Genomic DNA, 22,573 nt, shown 5'->3' on the forward strand with positions numbered 1-22,573 from the left:
CAGAAATTGGGTTTTATTAAACATATCATTGACTGCTTTAAATCTAAGCTTGTAAGTTACAGTCACCAAAAACTTACAATTTTGGTCCACAGCTTTATAGTAAGCCTCTGCCTGGTCCTAGTTCACAGTGGTGTAGCTGGAAATGAGAAACCTGACGAGCTGGCGAGGATTCATACAACTCTAAACCAATCCAGTATAGACTCAGCCAAAGACACCCCATCCTGATTCTGAGAATTGAAACCGATAATTGGTAACAAGATACTCCAAGAAACCAATGAAAGATGGAAAACCTTTGAGACAGAAAATAATGGCACAATTTCGAAAAAAAGAATGCAAACAAAAAATCCTGCTAGATTATAAATCTGAACTAAAAATCTGTATTACTTCCTGTAAGCATTATGCCACTGAATTCCAGCTCTATACCACACAAGAAACAAATTTGTAGGCAATCACGTCTTCAATAATCTTGAAGAACTTGAAGATATTCCAAAAAACAGCCTATTATTTTCATTAAAACTTCTAAATGTCAAGTCAATCGATTGAAAATTGCGCGAGCTATCAAATATTTCAAAATTCAATATTGAGATAAAAGCGTTTAAGGTTTAGAAAATGTAAAAGTAAATCATAAGTGATCTTTAAGACATTGTATTATTCAGTTTCAAAAACGAAACGAAAAAACACTTTAAAAAGGAAAACTTTCAAAGCATCCCATTCTGGCCCTACTTTTAAAAACTTTTTAAAGGCAAACGCTCAAATATTTACTGCTGCTATTACAAAACAAAAATCCAATAAAACTGCATCGCTTCCCAAAATACTTAAAAGTTTCTGATTATATGTGCAATCAAACACGAAACGAGAAACTATTCATCTTTATATCTGTCCCCTTTCCGGTTTTTCATTTTATGATCATACCATATACATTTCATTCTTGGCAAAAATATCCCCTTACATATATAAATTGTTGTAAAAGGACATAAATAGTAATAAGAAAGGCGAACAGCTTCAAAAGATTTTTTCCGTCCAAATCGTTTACATTATTGGGAACCATATTTCATGTAATAATTCGTGAATTTTTATACAAACTTATTTTTTTTGTTGGTATCATATCTTCAAAACTTTTTGACTTCATAAAAATGAAAAATACGATTTTTTTTGTTGTTGGATGAATATAAAATTAAGTAATGACATCGTTTAACGCCATGACCCATTTACATAATAAAATCTTATTTCCTAAAACAACCATAGGGTCCAATAAACCCCCTTGTTTTCTTCTTCTCTTTGTTTTAAGTCCATAAACTCAAGAGTTCTCAATTTTTTTTTTGAGTTGAGTTGAAGTGGAAATGAAAATGCCCACTCAAGTGCCTATTTCCTTTTCTCGTCTATAATATAAATATGTGTGTGTGTGTACGTATGTCCTTAAAGACGCATCACAATACTCTGGGTAGTAAATAGCAAAACTTTATTCCACATTTTATTAGGGTCTAATGTGTTTTCTCCTCGAGGGGGATATTTACACTCCTTGTTCTTGTTCGTATGTATTTGTATTTGAAATTTATACTTTATACTGCCTCAATCCCAATAAACTCATACCAATATATATAACTCATACATATTTCCGTATTTCGGCAGACATTTTTATTTCCTTGCTCATTTACTTTTCGTATTTTATTTTCCATATTTTATTACAGCAAACTATAAATTAAATCATTTACCATTCAAATTTTATTCATTTCTTATTGCTACACTATATAATATCGTCTATATGATTTGCATGTTTCTGTTTATTCCCTCCCCTGCCGTTTGGTCCTTTTTCTATAATTTTTATTCGCTTTTAACACGATTTGCAAATGTTTATCCACGCACACACTCCAAACCATCAAAAGCCAGCAGAAGCAGCAGCTAAAGCAAAATATGCCAATGAAAAGGATGAAAATTCTCCAACATTTTGAACCTCAACACTTCATCACGAAGTCATCACAACAAAGAAAGGAAAAAAGGGCAAAACTCCAGAACAAAAGTAACGAGACAAAAATCGAAAAAAGGACGAATACAAGAAGAAAAAATAAACAATGCCCTATAACTTGGCTATGCTATGGTACCCCATTATACCCACATTTCCATTGCAAATGATTTATATTCGTTTATAGTCTGGGTGTCCTGGCTGCGAGGATGGGTGTTTGGGATTTGGGGTTCGGGGTCTGAGGTTGAATGTCCTTCTAAGGATTTGCATGGAGCCTTTCCCTTTACAGTCGTAATTCTATTCAACATGTCAAATTATTGCCCATTTCCAATGTGGAGGTTATATCGTAAAAAAGTCACCACCATAATCACCCCCATATACCCCTTCCCCTTCCCTTTCACGTTTCCAACCAACCAACATTTTTTGGATATCTGTTCGTATATATTTCTGTGAGCGTAATAAACTTTTAGCATGAGATTTGGCCACAGCACAGCTAGCAGAAGAAGCAGCAGCCATAACTAGCCGCCGAAGCGTGAGACGAAATCAGTTGTATATTGAGGCGACGAATATAAAAATATATTTACAAACAAAACGAAAAAGGAGGCAAATAGGCAGCGCAGCGAGTGCCCATTAAATTTTAGACCCAAATTTTATTTTATGATTTTCAAATGGGCTATTTGACAAAAAAAGAAAAAAATAACACAAGCGGTTCATTGTACATTGCACACATCTTTCCCGCTGCCGCCGCCGCGCCGCTGCTGTAAAAAAATGTATAACTTTTTCTCTGTTGGTCGCTGCCGCTGTCACTCCCCCTTCTGCCGATATAAACCTACATGCTACACGCTATACCTTCCTACTCTATGTGACCATGCAGCCAGGCCAAGAAGAGGATGGATGCCTGCCAGCCATTAAGTAGAACACTTAACTCAGAAAAAGAGCATTGCTTTAGCTTGGCAAGCCTCTCTTGGGGGTTAATATTTAAACATAAGGTCGTGTGAGCTGATTTTCGCATAAATTCTAAAAGTATTTTTTTTTGTTTTATTTCAAAAATTTCATTTTTCCGAATTTGGTTTTTTGTCGGATGAGTGCGTGGATTGGAAATTGCTTATGACTTTTAGCATGAAAAGTAATAAAATTTATTTAATAGGATAATAAAATATAGAATCTTAATGTAAGAACATAATGTAATCTATATATGTATATGTATATGATATGGGCTTATATGACTTTGTCTAAGATAGATAATATACTTTGGAAACTTTAGGGATGAAAAAAGTATTTTTCAAACTGTTTTCAATACATTTTTGTATTGATGAGAAAATGGTACTTTTTTCGACTGAATTTTGAAATGAAACTCTACAGGTTGATTTCGGAAAATGTGAAACAATATCAGACTTGAATAGTGAGTAGAATGGAAAAGGGGGATCCCGAAGGTTTGAATTTATTTATCAGGAACCTAAACATAAATTAAATAGCAGTTAAAAGTTTTTGCAACAATCAAAAAAATAACAAACTTCTAAAAATTCTTTAAACTTGAGTGCTGGTCTCTGACTTTGCTAGCGTTTTCCAGGCTGAACTGCTATTAATAAGGGAGGCATGTAAGATACTTAAACAAAGCCCAAACCAAAACTGAAATGAATCTTTACAGACATTCAGGCAGCTGTCAAAGCCATTAACTCGGCCACATCCTCATCTAAATTGGTCCAGCAATGTCGCGATGAGCTTGCGAGCCTGAATATTAACCTCGGTGTCACCCTGATCTGGGTTCCGGGTCATAGTGGTATAGTGGGAAATGAACAGGCTGACGAGCTAGCCAGACAAATATCTGCCCTTCGTATCCCACTTGCGTAAAATCTTTTCTACCTACCAAACTGACATAGCCCGGATTGTTGCGGTTTGTACCGGACATTGGTGTAAAGCAGTTCATGCGGAGAAGTTGAGTATCTCTTACAACACCTTTTGCCGTAGTTGTAGTGACCAAAGAGAAAGTGAAACAATAATCCATTTCCTCTGCAAATGTCCTGCTTTGGCAAACACTAGAATGAAATACTTTGGAAAAGCATTCTTTCATGAACTTGATGAGCTATCTGAGACAAAGATTAGAGACCTAATCTTTTTTCTCAATGCAACAAAATGGCTCTAACATAATCGCTATGAAGCTTTTCTATAAATCTATCCCTTTTAACTACAGTTCAAACTAGTTTTTGGTATCAAAACGGTGCACTACAGCGCTAATTGGATCTCAGGCTAGGTTGCCTTGACATCGCCATTTCTACCTATCTGAGTGCTGGTCTAAAATATTTTAGAATAATTACCTTGATTTTTAAGTCGAGATAATTTTTGTTCTTTTAAAACTCCCTTTTTGTCCGATTCAGATGTTTGACGGAAGACTTTATAAAGCTTTGTAAATATTTTTTAAATTAGAGTTATACAGAATATGAATTGACTTCAATTAACACTTCATAATCAAAGACTTTCTAAATAACTGTAAAGAGTTCGTAAAAATATAACATCCATTTATTGAGGTTCAAAAAAATGGCTTTAAAAAGTTATGTTCCGAAACTAAATAGGTAAGTTTTTTGCTAGAAGGATACTTTTGGTAATCAAACTCGAGTACAACTGTTTCAAATGTGGAGTCAATTTGACCAATGCCAACTTCCAATGCGTTGGTCACATTTAACAACTTCTTAGACGTTGTATCACTAATAAACCTAGAAGCAATAAACATTTGTTTAGAAACGAAGAGTCGATGATTTGGGAGTTCAGTTGGACTTGCGGCCAATATTTCTTCTAGTTAAAGAGGCAGATGTTACATTTGGGTAAAACCCAAAACCGGGTTTTCGGCAAAATGTTTTCGAAAACCCGAAAATCGTTCACACCGAACATTTACACGTTTTCATTTGACATTTAAATTTGTCTAACATCGGCTTTCAAATTTTGTATTGATGAAAAATTTTTTGAGTAAAAAATTCTGTTCTGTTCAAATTATTCCAATTCAAATTGATTTTAACGTAACACTAGCTCATCTAGAAAAAGAGTTTCAACTGAAGTTCTTGGGACGTGTGGAATGGGCTCACGACATCAACCAACAAGAACTACAAGCTCGTTGGCTGCAGCTATCCTCTTAGATCACTTCAACCGGTCCAAACAATAATTCACTAAGAAGAAGCTTATTGTGTAGAAAACATATCACAGAATCAACAACAAACAAAACTGTTACAATAAAAATTAATTTTATTTAAAACATTTTCTTCTTCTTTCACAAAAAAATCAATCTAATCTAAAATACTGAGCTTATGACTATTGCATCTGCTAGCCAAATGTGCCTTCAGAATCGCCATGTATTGTCGCCGTCCGAGCAACTTATAGGCGGGTTAAGAATTTTCTATACGATTTATTGTAGGTCCTTATGGCCGGAGCAGAAAAGGTCAATTCCTAGTTTTAGAATCTTACCAAAATTACACTCATCCAAAGCGATCACTGAAGCGGTTATTATGGGCTGAAATTTGTCCATGAGTATCTCTTTGGCTTCTTCCTTTGAGGACTCGCCTGGTTTTTCTAATGCACTTAGGATCTTCTTGCTGTTGGCAGGCTGTTCCTCAAGTTGCGATAGCCCACTGTTGTGGTTTTATTCACTGGAACAACGATACTATTTCTCCTCCACAAATGAACTTATCGCCTTTCTCATATCTCCCAAATCCTTCTGATTGAACGGAGTTACCGGAAAGTCTTTCTCTAGTTAGTAAGCAAAAGCGTAGAACATATTTGTGCAAACGAGTTAGAAGACGCATCCCTTGGAATGCGAAATATGAGGAAGGCTTTCTCTTCCTTGGGGTCGTCCCGACAGTAGCCATTTCCGTTTTTCGCTTCACAAGTATCGTTTGAAACTCAGGAGGATCACAAAAGAGCTACCAGTGCTGCAAATAGTCACCGGGGCTTTTATTCTCGACGTTTGCAAATTTTCCCGCTGAGTGCAACAAAAATTAAAATTTGAATTCATTAAATTTGTCGTTCTCCTAAAAATTCATCTTTCGTTACTCGAAGCTCTAAAAGAAATTCGTTGTCTAAGCTAAGCATCCATTAGACCTTTCACAAGCAATTGTTACGGTAATGGATTATATTAGAATTTCGTATGATCTGGGTAAGCTGAGAATATTATCCCTAATTAATTTTTCCAAAGCCTTTAGTATACTTTTGTCTATTACAGTGAATCATTACTTTCTGTACGTATTCAAATAATACAATTTATTGACGATTTTTCTGATGTAATGAACCTACTTGCTGGTGTTCCGGAAGGCTCCATTTCGGGTCCAATTCTATTTCTTGTTCACTAATGACTTCTTCCAAGTTTGTCATGGTTGCTATTAACTTATTTTTCTGTCGATGAAGGCTTATTTCCGTACATCTTTTTTTCAAAGGAAGGAAGTTATAATCTTCGCAGCAAATGTGTGTGCATGGCTTTTAAGACAATCACTCTTGGATAATGATTCGCCCAATTCTGCTATTAGACGAATCCACTAGGGAGAAAATGTGCCTCATCATTGAAAATTTTTTTCTTCGAAAATTGATCATCCACTGTTGCCATTCATTGCCACCATTCTGACCATTGACGACGAACGCTTGAAATGGCAAAGATAATTAAGTTAAGCACCTTGGAAGCGAGTAAATGCAAATCTTTGTACGTAATGTTCATCAACGACGAGCGTGAGTGGTGCAATTGCTGGGCACGACGACGGATTAAAATGGATGGCTGTTCAGCCACACAATCGCGAACAGCAATATATATTTGCATCTCCGAAATACCCGGTTTTCTTAAATTTTTGCAAGACCTTTCCGATTATACGCACATTTCAACCATTAAATTGATCGAAAAACTCACGAAGTGCACAATATGTATTTTGATTTGAACCGCCCATTTTCATAAAAAGCCAAATAAGTTTAACACTTTCTCAATTGTGTAGTTCAAATTGAACAAGTCTAAAATTGAGAAATGTAAAACAAAATGCAGAAAAGAACTTGAAATTTAGATGTGATTCACATTCAACATCAGCATTTAAAATTTAACCACCGTTAAGTTCAATATTTTGTGAAAAAAAGTATTAGTAAATATTTCTGATTTCACCTAATTTCTTCTAAACCTTTTCAAATTTCATCTATAAAAACTATATTTTTTCTAAAATGCTGCTAAAATTGTAACACGAAAAAGAAAAACTATTGAACTCAATTTATAACTTACATTTTTCTTCCATTAATAACACTGGTTTACTTACTGGCAAACCAATCGTCCAATAGTTTTTGATGACCTTAATTTAAATCCGTCTTTAATATGAGGGAATCAAGTCAGGTTTTTGAAATATTACTTTTTTTTAATTTGAAAAAAAACACATTATATTAATATTTTTAATAAATATGATTTAAAATCATGACAAGTGAGAATAAAACTAAATTAGCATAGGTGTTCATATATGCGTTTCGCCTCGATGTAATGGTTAAGCTCATCAGAAGATGACCATTACACCTTGTCTTGAAGGATATTTTCTCGAATAAATCGATACTCCAAATAATCCGAGCTACATAGAGCTTCTGTGAATTATATTGTTACTTTTTGACTGTTACCAGTCGAATAGTTTTTTCCTGAACACCGATTATTTTTAATAAATATGATTTAAAATCATGAAAATGAAAATATAATAAGTGTTTTTGAATGTGTGTCAAAATGTATGAAGAAGCTTCTTTTCAATAAAATCTGTGATAATTTTCCAAATTTTTAATACATACATTTAATGTTTAGTTGATTTTTTTTTTATTATTTCATACAATGTTCAAAAAATGTTCATAAATTGTCAGAATGGCTAAATCATTTATGATAAATTGGTATTCAAAAGAAAAACCCAAAACGGTTTGAAAATAAGTTTTTTTTTCGTAGCAAAACAGTTGTCTAAAGAATTCTATAACGTCATGTTTTTGAAATATATTAAGAAGTATAAAAAAACGTTGAAACAGGTTGTTTTTAAAACTTGAGGAAATAGTTACAATTGAATTTTGGATTTCAAATCAGCTTTTAAAATTAACTCCAAAACTTATTTTTCAAAACAATAAAAGTATTAAATTCAAGATTCTCTTAAACATTCATTAAGAGTGAAATAAAGACTCATATCTTATCAGAATTTTCAGGCTCTAAGTAAGACAATTATTTAAATAATCATCATATATTTTATTGTTACTGTTTTTGATTATTGTTAGCTGTTTTAAAGGGTCATATTCTAAAAAAAGAAATAATAAAATGCGATATTCGAATTAAGGACATCTTAACCTTTTGAAAAAGTACTCTTTTGTTCGTGTTCCGAACAAAGAAACATAATTTTGTTAACCAGTATAGAGAAATACTCATCCAAGCCCATTTAAAAGTATAAAAATTGCATTGTTCTTTTAGCATAATCGTAAGACATCAATATTTACCAAAATTCACAATTTTTAAAATGTTTTAAATCCTAAAAAATAATTTCATGTCTTAAATGCCTAAAAGTATCATAAAGAAAACATTTCAACCATTAACTTTAACACATTTTGAATTTTTTTTTTTTGAAAAATAGACACAACATTTCTCAACAAAAAAAAAGAGGCGGGGATGCGACCCACGCTGATAACTTCCCATCCAGTCTATCGATTTGTCTTGCTTAAAAGTTTGTCTATAAGTGCGCGTATCAATTTTTTTCCAAATTTGAGTACTATTTTTTGTAGATTTTATTTTTTATGAAAAAACGGACTGTTGTATTTTTATATAAAAATTACTGAATATCGACAGCAATATTTTCTGTGAAATAAAATAAGTTTGAAGCCAATATTTTTAATTTTTGAAAAGCTATTTGAGTCGAAAGTAAACTTTTACCAAGTTTTAGTATGGTTTTTTTTTAGAGTTTTAATTTTTGTAAAAATTTTATTGAATGTTAACAACAATAGTTTTTGAAAGATAAAAGTAGTTTAAAGCCAATATCTACAAGTTTTGAAAAGATATTTGAGTCGAAAATCAATTTTTACCAACTTTTACACATGTTTTTAAGTTTTATTTTTTGTAAAAAAAACTGTCAATTCGATTTTTCTCAAAATTTTATTGGATGTCAAATACATTATTCTTCGTTGCACAAAATTGTTTTGGATATTTAAGTCGTAAATTTTTTGAGGTGGCAATTTTTTTTTTTTTAAGTTTTTTTTGATTTATAAAAAAAATGTTAAATGGATTTTTTTTTTCAAAAAATACACTTCTTTGATATCACGTTACAATATATCATATACAATTTAATTCAAGTCTTTAGCTGCTTTGGTTCGTAAGATATTTAGGGTTTAACAAAATTTTTACCTTTTTTTCAAACTGCTATGGTAAAAAAATCCACCCACGCAATTTTCTTGAGAGCCGTTTCTGCATCTTTCTGCGTTATTATCTGTATAACTAAATGTATTTGAAATCGATATCTCTTCTGGTTCTTGAGCTATGGACGACGAAAAAAACGTCGCGAACTTAGGGACGTACGAACGTACGTACACTGGCACGCACAGAAATCTTTCTAAAAATCTTTTATTTCGACTCTAAAACGTCGAAAAATGTAAAATTTTTCAGTTTGACAAATCGGACCCATTACAATAACTTCCTATGGGAAGTAAAAAAAAAAAATACTAGCTAAAAACCATATCGAAAGTTAATATTACCGTTTCTTTTTGGATGACATGTCTTTTAAGAAGAAATGAAACTTAAAGTTATAACTGAACGTAGATAGAGACAATTATTCAAATTATTGGCATCTATTTCAGTTTTAAACCACTTTTTTGAGTGAGAGATATCAGATGAAACAGACAAAAAATTGAAAACAAGTGTCATAATTGACACATAGGTTCCTTTAGAAGGATATTACAATAAAAAGAAGGATACTTCGATAACATTCTTTTACAAAAATTAATAAAATAGAGAACCAAGCGTTACTAAAAATATAGTGTTTAAAATTCAATATTTTAAAATTTAATCTTCATTATTATATTTAAGTTCTCCACTCAATTAAGTAAATTATTTTAAAAAATATTTAAATTAAGCTACTTTACAGCTTAAATTTCCTTCAATTACCATGTCCTGTCGTACAGGTATGTGTCGGTGTGTGTTATATAATTTCTTGTTTCATTTATATTTTTTTTAAATTATTTTGTCTTCTTTTGTTATGTTTCATTTTCTTTATTTTGTTTTCTTATATTTTTCCTTAATTAAAAGATATTTCTCATATTTAAACTTGTTGCTTTTTTGTACATTCATTTAAACGTATGTAACTATAAACAAAAAGTTACACCCATGTTAAGAAAAAAAAGGATAATAAGTATATAGAACTACCCATTAAGAATGACATAATACCTCAGTAACAATGCTCTCCCGCTTACATGTGTCATTTCGCCTGCTAGCAGGCAGTAAATTCTACTCTCGCTGCTTCTGGTACTACGTATAAGTAATACCAACCCTATACTTAGCTACACATTTTTTTCCATGTTCCCTATCCTTCACTTAATTTATCTGCAGTCCTTAACACACACATAAACATAGCATAGTTCCCAGTAAGTAGTATAATATACAAAAATACATTGCATGCTGCAACATGTAATTTTATAAAGAAGAAAAATAATAATAATAAAAAGAACCAGAAAAAAAAACAAAAAATATATATAACAATAATAAGAAAATGCACGTATAGGTTCATATCATAGCTACACTCAATTTTTGCTTTACGATATTTTTTTTTTAATTAAAGCCTTTTTTTCAATCTGGTTGGGAACTGAGGATAATACAACAACAAAAATAAAAAATCTATTGCATGTTTTGCTTCAATAACATTTTTGCACCCAACTAAAAAAAAATCTCTGCCACATTTTAATAGTTAACCAAAAACAAGAATAAAAAGAAATTACACATAATAAATCCAACACGTGAAGGATAACACTAAACTGGCATTATATAAATTTTTTTTATTTTTTCTAAAAATGTTTGTACATACAAAAACAAGGATTTTATATAACGAGCATAATTAAGTGTGATATATGTAGGTTGAAAATAAATTTAAATCTAGAAATTATTTATACATGTTTTTCATTTTTTAATCTAAAAACTAAAAAATATATCGTAACTCTCATTAATTTGCACTTTTTATTAATAAAAACAATCAATAATAATATTTTATAGGGAACTACTTACATATATATCAGAGTTTTATTAGAAATTAAAAATAACCATAATTTTTAAACAAACATTGGTTTCTATTTACCAAAAAATGACCATGTTTTTATTTAATTTTTCAATTTTAGAAAACATCAAGCCATTGACATTTGATGAGGTCTACAACCAGAGCAGCCCATCGAACTGTACAGTCTATTGTGGCGGTGTAAATAGTGCTCTAACTGCCCTCACCGAAGAGATCCTTCAGAAGACGTTTTCGCCATACGGATCGATACAAGAGATTCGAGTCTTCAAGGACAAGGGATATGCTTTTGTACGGTAAGTTGAAGAGTCTGATAGATGTTCTATATGTGCTTATGGCTCTTATAGCCATCCTGTATCCTTAATGTCTCTAACTTTGATGTATAATAATTCAATTTCATTGCAAAACACACAAAAAACTCGTGTCTATGTCAACACCCTTGGACCGGAACTGTGAACCCACCATCAAAATCTACAACTACCACATTGAATCTATATTCTATATACGACGAAAACGACGACGATGATGATGATGATGACGACGACGACGACTACGACGAATGACTATGATGATGATGATGGGGAATATCCTGGGCACATCTCATACTCGTTTCCTCGTCCTCGCTCTCGTTTTTCATATAAATATATATATTATAAAAACAACAACATTTGGTGTGGGTGGAAATATACTGAAACTGGAACTGGATATATAGATTTTCAACAAAGGAAGCCGCCACTCATGCAATTGTCGGTGTGCACAATACCGAAATAAATGGTCAGCCAGTGAAGTGTTCGTGGGGCAAGGAGAGCGGCGATCCGAATAATGCCCAGACAATTACCAGTCAGGCATTAAATCAAACCGGATTCCCGTATGGTGTTGGGGCTGCGGCGGCGGCGGCCGCTGCTGCATATGGCCAGCAATTGGCTGGCTGCTGGTATTCACCAACACCAACGTATCCAGCATCATCGGCAGCGGCTGCGGTCACGCCAACGGCTGCATCGGTGCAAAATCAATTTTTGCAAGGAATCCAAGGATATCATTTTGGTCAATACGGCGGATACCAACAGGGATATATGGGGTATGTACAAAAAAAAGAATTCACATACCTATCTATATGTATACAATGTTATATTTTTCTATGTTCGGCTATTTCACCATAGCTTGAAGCAGAAGCACCATGAAGCACAGCCATAGAGGCTATACTGAACAGAACTCTTGTTCTATATGTTCTCTCTCTCTCCAAAACCGTCTATTTTTAACTTGGCTTTGAAATTTTATGCTCTGTGCTTGTTTGCTATTAGATTTTTCCTGTTTTTTGAACATGGAATTTTTGTAGGTTCCTTTTTTTTTAATTTTTATATTAGTTTTGTTTTTGTTTTATGTGAATTGAGGTAGGAGGTATGTAGGTCTTCTGTCTGGGACTATTCTAATGAAACTTTAGTTTGCCTGCCGGCATTATAGCAGACTATAGAACTATCCATAAAGTCTTTAACATTGGTCAAATTAAATTGCAATAAATTGCATGTAGTGTTTTACAGACCAAAAATAATGAAAAAAGAATATAAATAGCTCATTTAGTTTTACAATATTATTAACAATAAATTAGATTTCTTTTCCTCCTTCCCATCCTTTAAACATATATTTTGTTACTAATAATAGGAAACATTTTATTTAAATTAAATCAAATAATCTTGCTTTAGGATCTTTACATCAAGAAACTATCACTAAAACATTTAAGTGAATTAACAGCCAAAAGTAGAACAACAGGTTACGGTGATAATGGCGACTGGAGAAACAGAGTTGTCCGAACAAAACACCGCTTGTAAATGTTTGGTTTAAATTAATTATATATCGAATGAATAACAGATAATTTGGCAGGTGTAAATATCAACAATATGGCTGGTATTACCTGCCAACAGTGTTAAGCCGCCATTTTTGAAGAATGGAAGTACCTATTCAAATTTCATCATTATAAATTAAGCACTGTAAAAGCTGTAAAAAAAAATAAAGTTGGTTTTAGTAAGGTAGGACGTGGGAGGGGTTAAGTGAACTCAAATTCCATTCTTAAAATAAAATGCATGTATTAAGCTTTTATTAGTAATAGTTAACATTCAAGTGGCAGTCCTGAGGCATACAGGGTCCGTCAGCAAAGTATAGAAGATTTAAAAAAATTTTTTGCATAGTTGTTTTTTACCAAAACTCAAATTTTATTTATGAACGTATTTTTAAGATGTTGCTATTACCATTAGTCAAATGCTGTCTATTTTTGATATACTCCTTTGTCCAAATACTCCTCTGCATACTCCACTTAACCATTTGATGTGGAACTGCTTGGCTTTGGTTATTATCACACTTATTGCTAAATTTATACGTGGTTTGTTTATTTATACTCGTGCTTTAAAATAGCACGGTGATCGAAGCGGCCATTTAACATTTCCTCGCAATGAATTCAGACGCCCAGAGAACGTTCTCTTAAAAAAAACAGTTGTTGATCTTGATGTATGACAAGTCACCTCATCTTGTTGAAACCATATAATATTGAAGTTGATGTATAAGCGTCTTCTAAGTACCGTTCAAAATATTCACGCAGTATATGTGCGAGTAAGTAACGAAGTGCGTTGACAGGGAAAGTCCAATTTAACGAACAAAATTACGGACCAATAATTAACTTTCGACTAATGCCACACTAAACAGTGGTCCGTGGAAAGGTCATTCATGGATATCTTGTTTGTTTTTAGAGTGCCAATAACGTATGTTTAATTTGCTAGCTTATCCTTAAAATGATTCACCCACTTCATAATCTATCAAACTTTAGAACACGACAGTGACGGAAAATATTTAATTGATTTCGGGAACGTTTTTGTTTGTCAATAACCGAACGGCCTATTTTAATAAACGTATTGTAACCAAACCCACGATTCACAATCGATCACGGCTCTATGGTTAGTGAAGTGGTCCATGCGCATTACAATACGAATTCCCCTACCTCGCTTGATGCCCGTTCAGATCTTTGAAACCTCTCTACCGAATCCTGTACTTGCAGGACTACTTTCAAATACTTCGTTGACCATTTAAAACTGCAACTTATAGACCGATTGGATTATAAATTTTACCTTAAGTGCTGGCATAATTTTTGGATTATTGACATAATCCAACATCGGGTTTTCACACAAATTTTAAATGCACGACTCGGGTGCATGAACTTTCTCGTGTATCCAAACAAAATTTTTAAAAATGGAGGAAATATATAAATATGTAAAAAATGCACCCTAAAAATAATTTAATTTTTAAAAATTGAAATTTCGAAAATTGTTGGAGCGTTTATTTTTTTTTTTAATTTAATTAGTTTTGCATACGTTTTTAAGACTTTTAAGAAATATTTTTGGTACGCTGTTATTAAGGTGTTACATTTGCATTAAGTTTAAAAATCAAAATAACGGTGTATCGAAACATCCTTCAGGAGCAATAGAAAAAATATATTGAAAGAAGCCAAATTCAGAAATTAAAAAATCGTGGAGAAAATGTATGAAAAAATTTAAATTTTCGGTTTTTGACTAACAAATATTAAAAATACCTGCTTAAAACCTTAATTTCCAAGTTTAAATTCAATCGATCGAATGGATTAAGTTTTAACGGGCGAAGACTGGCAGACGTACGAACCACTGAAGCACTTTTTTACTTCTCTAGTACAATAATATTAATTTTTTTTATTAAAATGTGTACAAAATTTTGTCCCACTAAATCCAAAATGCTGAAATTGTTGACCAAAGGCAGACAAAATTGACATTACTCATGTGGTTGATAACACAATGTGGGAACTTGGAAACCCAAGTTTTCATAAATATGTTAAAAAAAGAGTTACTTAGCATATCCCCCAATATCGTTGCATAATTAAATCTACTCCAAGCCTTCAGTTGTTGATAAATCAGAAGATTAATTCAATTGAGTTCAGAATTTTTCTCAGGACAGTGCTTGAAATGATAGCTTTTAAGATCGATCGTGAGTTGATGTGCGTGGATTAAGATTCTTACTCTCGGTTACAGCACTTAACTTCTCGTTTTGATGGTGGCCATAAGTGACAACACTAGCGTACCAATATCGTAAGCTTGATTTTGAAAAAAATTCGTTTGTAAAATCTATTGATTCATTTCGTTCAGAAAAGCTGTCAACACAGAGAACGGAAAAAGATGTTAGCGTCATAACTAAAAACTAAACTATTGATTTAACACGAAACTATTTGTCAGCCAAACCTTTAGTCAGATTTTTATTTTCGTCCGTTTTTCAATGAAATTTAACTCACAATTTAGACAACAAGCCAAAGTATTGATTTTTACATTTTTTATCGTTTTAAACATCATACAAAAGCTTTAAGACCTTTGCGGAGTAAGACAAGGACCTGCAAAAGTTAGGGTTTTCATGAAGGTAGATTCCATGTATTACTAAGATATAAGAATGCTTTTTTTGAAAATAAAAAGAGGCTGAGATGGAACCCACACTGATAACTTCCCATCCCGTCATCAATTCTTACCAAATTTGCTTACTATTTTTTGTAGTTTTTATTTTTTATGAAAAAACAGACTGTTGGATTTTTATATACAAATTACTGAATATCGAAAACAATATTTTCTGTGAAATAAAATAAGTTTGAAGCCAATATTTCTAATTTTTGAAAAGCTATTTGAGTCCAAAGAAAATGTTTACCCAGTTTTAGTATTGTTTTTTATTAGAGTTTTATTTTTTGTAAAAAAAAACTGTCACTTCACTTTTTCTGAAAATTTGTAATAATATTGAAAACAATATTTCTTATAAGTAAAAATTAATTAAAAACTATTATTTCAAATTTTTGAAAAGATATTTGAGTCGAAAATCAATTTTTACCAACTTTGTTAATTTTTTTTAGGTTTTTAATTTTTTGTACAAAAACTGTCAATTCGATTTTTTCAAAATTTTACTGAATGTTAAGAACAATATTTTTTGAAAGATCAAAGTAATTTAAAGCCAATATCTACAATTTTTAAAAAGATATTTGAGTCGAAATCAATTTTTACCAACTTTTATACATTTTTTTTTAGGTTTTTATTTTTTGTAAAAAAAAACTGTTGATTTGGTTTTCCTCAAAATTTGTCCTAATGTTGAAAACAATATTTCTTTTAAGTAAAAATTAGTAAGAAGCTATTATCTCAAACTTTTGAAAAGAAATTTGAGTCAACAATCAATTTTAACCAACTTTTATTAATTATTTTTTTAAGTTTTTATTTTTTGTAAAAAAAACTGTTAATTCGATTTTTGTCAACATTTTTCAGAATGTTAAAAACAATATTTCTTATAAGTAAAAATTAGTTTTAAGCCTTAATTTCAAGTTTTTCAAAAGATATTTGAATCGATATTCAATTTTTACCAACTTTGAGTAATGTTTTTTTTAGATTTTTATTTTTTATAAAAACAACTGTCAATTCAATTTTTTCAAAATTTTATCAGATCTCAAAAACATTATTCTTCGTTGCACAAAATTGTTTTGAAAATAAAATCATATTTAAGTTGTAAAATTTTGGAGATGACACATTTTTTTTCAGTTTTTTTGATTTATAAAAAAACCGTAAAATGGATTTTTTTCAAAGAATATACTTTTTTGATATAACGTTACAATATATAATATACAATTTAATTCAAGTCTCTAGCGTTTTTGGTTCTTAAGATATTTAGGGTTAACCAAAATGTTCACCTTTTTTTTCAAACTGCTATGGTAAAAAAACCACCAACGCAATTTTCTTGAAAGCCCTTTTTGCATGGTTCTGCCTTATTATCTGTATAACAAAATTTATTTGAAATCGATATCTCTTCTGGTTCTTGAGCTATGGACGACGAAAAAAACGTCCCGAACGTACGTGCGTACACGCACGCACAGACATCTTTCTAAAAATCTTTTATTTTTTTTCGTCTCTAGGGACCTTGATACATCGAGAAATGTCAAAATTTTTAATTTGACAATTCGGACCCACTACAATAACTTCCTATGGGAAGTCAGTACACAATTAACAATAATTAAAAAAGCTATTTCCCTTGTAGACATATTATAACTCGATAACAAGTGTCTCGAAAATTGACGGAACCAAAATTAAGAATCTTGCTAATAGTATAGATCAAATCTCGTCTCTTATCGGTCTATGTCTAATCCCATTTTCGTCTTCGTCTAACTTCTGTTTCGTCTTATGTGTCTTATAGGTACTTTTGATATCTTATTCGCTTTTTTCAATTTAAAATACAAATTTTTGGTAATATAGATTCTTAATTTATTAACTTTTCCTTACTCAATTATAAAAAGTCACTCCAGAAAACCAAAATAAATTAATTAAAATAAAGGTTTAATGAAGAACCTTTCATAATTATGGATGTATATTTATAGAAATACCAATAAAACTTAAATTTCATAAAAACGTGAACAATTTTTAACAACAACAACAAAGAATAATATAACCAACTTGTATTTTTGTTTTATTATTTTTTGAATATAATTAAGTTGTAATTGTAATTAAGTGGTAACCGTGCGCGTAGTACAAATTTTCTGCTCTTAACATGCCTCTTTCATACACACGAACCACCACGTTAAGATACAAAATTTAATAGCTTTTTTTTATTGGTTTTGTATGGACTTGTAATGTTAACCTCTCTACATAGCTAGCATGCTTCCCATACCTTCCTTTTCTCAAAAATAAAACCCACGCATTGTGTACAAGGACTACAAAAACATCCTTGCTATAGGTATTTTTTGAGATTTTTATTTTTGAGTAAGTAAAGGAAAATTTAAATGATATAAAAATCAAAGCACATGGATGCGGTGAAAAAAAAATTCTCCCGCCATGTAAGAGCTCTTGTTGTTAAACAAATTCCTTTTTATCTTTGCAAAACTATGCCCCAGTCACTCTTGACAACCCCTTTTTTAAAAAAAAAAAAAAAAACTCACGAAGCCAAGCAATACGTTACGTGCGTGCTCTTTAAACACGCAACCCCAATGACGATGGCATATTGTAAATTTATAATTTCTTTTCCCTTTTATTTTATAATATTGCAATTAAAATGCGAGTCTCGTTTATTGATCTCACGCATCAGTAATACAAACCCACATACTTCCCTCACATAGGTACATTATATAAACTTACAATTTTATTATTTTTTTCTTTGTATATTTTCAGAATGGGGGTGCAGATACCAACTACATGGCAAGGGGTTGCAACTCAAGCACAAATATCCCCAGCACAACAATTGGCGACCGGAGTTGCTGGTACTGGCATCCCTCAAGCAACGGGGGTGGTAGCCTATCCCATTCAACAGTTTCAAGTAAGCCCACAGGTATGTAAAAGCACTATTCACACAAATTCTACTCGACCATTGTACAATCCTTACGAAATACCTAGTAATTTTGTATGCACATCATATTTAAATAATAAAAATGCATGCTTGCGAAACTTTTACTCAAATAATAAAAAATAAATATTAACAAGAAAAAAAAACAAAAAAAAAACTAAGGTACTTACTTAAGGCCAAAAAAAAAAGAACATAACAAATATTTTTAATTCTTGAATTAAAACTTATACATAATAATCGTATACTTATATAAATAAATAAATTATTATTATTATACGTACGTCATCTTTGTTTGTTACTTTTTTTCTTAATAAAAAATATTTTCTTAACTAAGCATTTTTATAACTTTGAAAATTTGCTCTCATATTTAACCGTTTTTCTTCCTCTTCTCTTTGTTTGTTTTTTTCACATCAAATTTACTAAGATTTCGCTTTTGTCATTACCAAGTAACTTTAGCATTGAAAACTAAAAAAAAATATTATTATTATATTTATAAATTTATACATTAACTGAAAAAAACCTGCATTATTAATTATTATTATTATTATTCTTATTACTACAAAAAAAAGAACAATATCAAAAGTTTGTTTATTTAATTTTCTAAATTCTAAGTGTTTTTTAATTACTTTTTTCCAATCTACTAACACCCATATTATTTTTTAAGGTTTATCCTTTACTTTTGCAGGCACAGTAAAGTTTGTGAGGTGTAAACAATTTTATTCATACAAAAAAAAACAAAATTTTTAAAAATTTAATATTAACTAAAAACAAGTATTAAAAGCAACATTTTAAGAGCTAAACATTTAAAAAGAAAAATTACAAATAGGAAGATATATTTATTTTTTTTATTATTTATTTACATTTTTTAATTTTGCGCATTATAATTATAGTTTTTAAATTTAAAATTAAGGATAGACTTACAAATTAAAAAAAAAAAAACACTGTTAATATTCATGAGTAATATTTACTACTTTTCAATGTACTTAAGAAAAGCAAAATAGATTTACAACAAAAATAAAATTAAAAAAAGAAAACAGAAGAACAAAAGCGAATTGAAGCCAAAAAGATATTTTTATTATAAGCAAATTAAAAAATGTTAAAATTGAAAATATTAAAACAGACACACTTAAACATTTTATTTTTGAATTTATTTTTTATTTTTTTGTAATTATTTTATATTTTTGTACAAAAGATATTTGTAAATTGATTCGTGATGCTTTTTTTTAAATTTTGATTAATTAATATTTTTTATTTAGTGAATTTCAAGACTGTACAAAGATTTTTCCCAATTTTTTGTTCTCAAATTCACTTGCTCTTTATCTCTATCTATCTCTCTCTATCTAATTTTCACTGTATCACTCTATCTCTCTCTCTATTTCAAACCCATGAATGAATTTTGCGTTATTTTTGAAAAAAGAAACAAGAATTACGAATGAAATAAAAAAAGAAATACATTATGAAAAAAAAAACAGCACTAGTGCCTAAAACTAATCACTAAACATTTTTATATACGCTAACGAACAAAAAATTAAAAAAAAAAAACATATTAAACATTGTTATCAAGTATGACAAAAAAACGTAAAATATTAAATTTATTCTTATTTATTTATTTTGTTTTTAAGACAAAACGAATTTGACTTGTACTTTTTTCAGCTTTTTAATACTTATATATTTTGAATTATTATTAATTTTTCATTTAAATTTAGTTTTTTTTTAATACAGAAAAAAAACTTTAAACACATTTTTTCATGCAAATAAGTGAACAAAACAAATATTTAAAAAAACAAAATAGTTACTTGAGCCTAAATAGTAAAAACAAACACGTACATAATAGTCACGTTTTCGCACAGTTCCTACCTTGTCCGTCATTCCTGTGATTGATTTTTTTATTTACCTTAAAATAAAAGAAGCAAATATTATTAATAATATATTTTTTTTTGTTCAAATAGATTTTCTTTTTAATTTTCTCATAAAATGAAATTATAATTATTGCAAATTTAAATTTTCAAAAATTCCAATGCTTTTTTCTTTGTCCTTATGAGCGCAATTTATTAACATTCGTATTTTTTTTTAAATAAATTTTCTATGAATTATGAATCAATTTTTGCTTAACACCACAGAACAATTGTCATTAGATCATTAACAATTACTAATTAGATTTTTAAAGCAGCTTCAAATTAAGGTATGCAAAGGAAAATTAATATTAACATTTTTTTATAAAATACATAAGATGGATCTGTTTCACTAATATGAAAGGAGAAAAGGTAAAGTACTTTTCGTTCATTTAACAAAAGGTTCATTGATCTTATGAAAAAGTTTGGATGTTGGAATTAATTGTATTCAATTTAATTGCACCGTTGCGTTACTTAATAGTTACTGCAAGGCTATGATTAAAATTCACAAATTCAACAAAATATATTAATTCAAAGAAGAACTCGAAATAAGTCTTTGCCAACGTTTTAAACAAGCTTAAATCTAGTAAGAAAATAATAGTTAAATGTTTGTTCAAAACAAAAAATGAGTTTTAGTTATATTAGTACAAGGTTTTTCAATTAGAAGGTTAATTTTGATATTTTAAAAAACGAGTATTTTTGAAGAGAATTGAAAAGAAGTTTGAACGTTTAAGTACCAAAAACTGATATCAGCTACATACATATCTACATCCGGCTTAGATAACAGCATTTTATCCTTTGTATGAAAATTTTATTATCGGTTAGTAAGGTAAGGTTAAAGTGGCTATCCAAGAAACGAACACACTTAGGCCAGTTTAATGGCCCATTGTGATATCACATGAATCTTAAGACTTCCTCATAAGCTCAATTGAACAAGTTTGAGCCCCTTACGAAACGTGAGAACCTTATTATGCTGATATGATTTAGACCGTTTAGATCATTAAAGAAGAATCTCCTAGGTAATTCTTCATGTACAGAGAAGATGAAGAACGGTTTCCTCCTCTTCCTCGTCCATACAGCATCTACAAAAGTCATTTGAGAATACTCCTAACTGCGTGGCGTGCTGTCCTTTTAGACAGTGTCCGGCTATGACTTATCGAGCTTGCATGCGATCTGCTTAGAGATAGTAAGCACCTTAAACGTTTTAAATCCAGTGTTGGCCAACACGTGGTGATGTTGTTTCACCTGGTGTTTGCCTTCTTCATAGCGTCTTGCATTATTAACACTTCACAAGTAGCGATTGGTATGCTAGCATTTGCAAAACGTGGTAGAAAGCGTTTTACTGTATAGTTCCTGGTGAGTTCATCTGCCTTACAGTTACCTGGAATGTCTTTTTGGGCCAGCACCCAGCAAAGGTGAATATTTAACTGTTATGCCATCTGCATTAGAGATGATCGCCAGTTATGGACTGTTATAGAGTTTGTAGAGACAGGGTCCAGACCTTTGATAGCAGCCTGACTATCTGTGTAAATATGGATATCATATTTTGATATCACGTTTTCTTTAAAAAGGACAAGACTTCTTTTATCGCCAAAAGTTCCGCCTGAAACACGCTACAATGATTGGGAAGGTGGAATGAGAGACTTAATTTCAGTCGTTCAAGGTACACACCTCCACCAACCCCTTCTTTTGTTTTTGAACCATCTGTGTAAAAATGGATAGACTCATCCTCCAAGAATGTCCTCCCAAGATCTGGAAGGTATAGAAATTTCTGTCAAATTGCAGTTGGGGGATGGTGTAGTCTGTGCGCTTTGAATATTGATTCTAAATACCTAAGAATTACGGAGTAGCCAATGTTGTTGTTAGTCCACTACGACAAAGCTTTGAGGTAAACAGAACAGCTTGTAGCTGAATGTTGGACTTTATTTAATTTATCACGGTTTATAGCTTTCTCGGTGGTGCCAGTGGCATGACGGTTAGTGCGTTGGACTGTCATGCCAGAGGCCTTGGGTTCGATCCCTGCTTATGTCATCTTAAGTCTTTTTCACTGGTACTGCCTCTTGTGAGGAATTGAAAGTTTCTCCAATAGTAATTATTGTCATGAAAAGTGCTTTCTCAAATTTGCCATTCGG

General features: G+C 31.0%; 1 protein-coding gene across 1 annotated transcript in view; it reads left to right on the forward strand.

Annotated features, from left to right (window-relative positions):
- LOC129954122 (uncharacterized) overlaps positions 1-22,573 on the forward strand; it is a 779,848-nt gene that overhangs the window by 746,070 nt on the left and 11,205 nt on the right. The window contains exons 7-9 of the mRNA XM_056067819.1: positions 11,294-11,483; positions 11,900-12,265; positions 18,378-18,522. Coding sequence (XP_055923794.1) covers positions 11,294-11,483; positions 11,900-12,265; positions 18,378-18,522 — 701 coding nt within the window. The remainder of the gene's footprint in view (positions 1-11,293; positions 11,484-11,899; positions 12,266-18,377; positions 18,523-22,573) is intronic.

The sequence above is a fragment of the Eupeodes corollae genome, chromosome 1, assembly GCF_945859685.1.
Source record: "Eupeodes corollae chromosome 1, idEupCoro1.1, whole genome shotgun sequence".
NCBI lineage: Eukaryota > Metazoa > Arthropoda > Insecta > Diptera > Syrphidae > Eupeodes > Eupeodes corollae.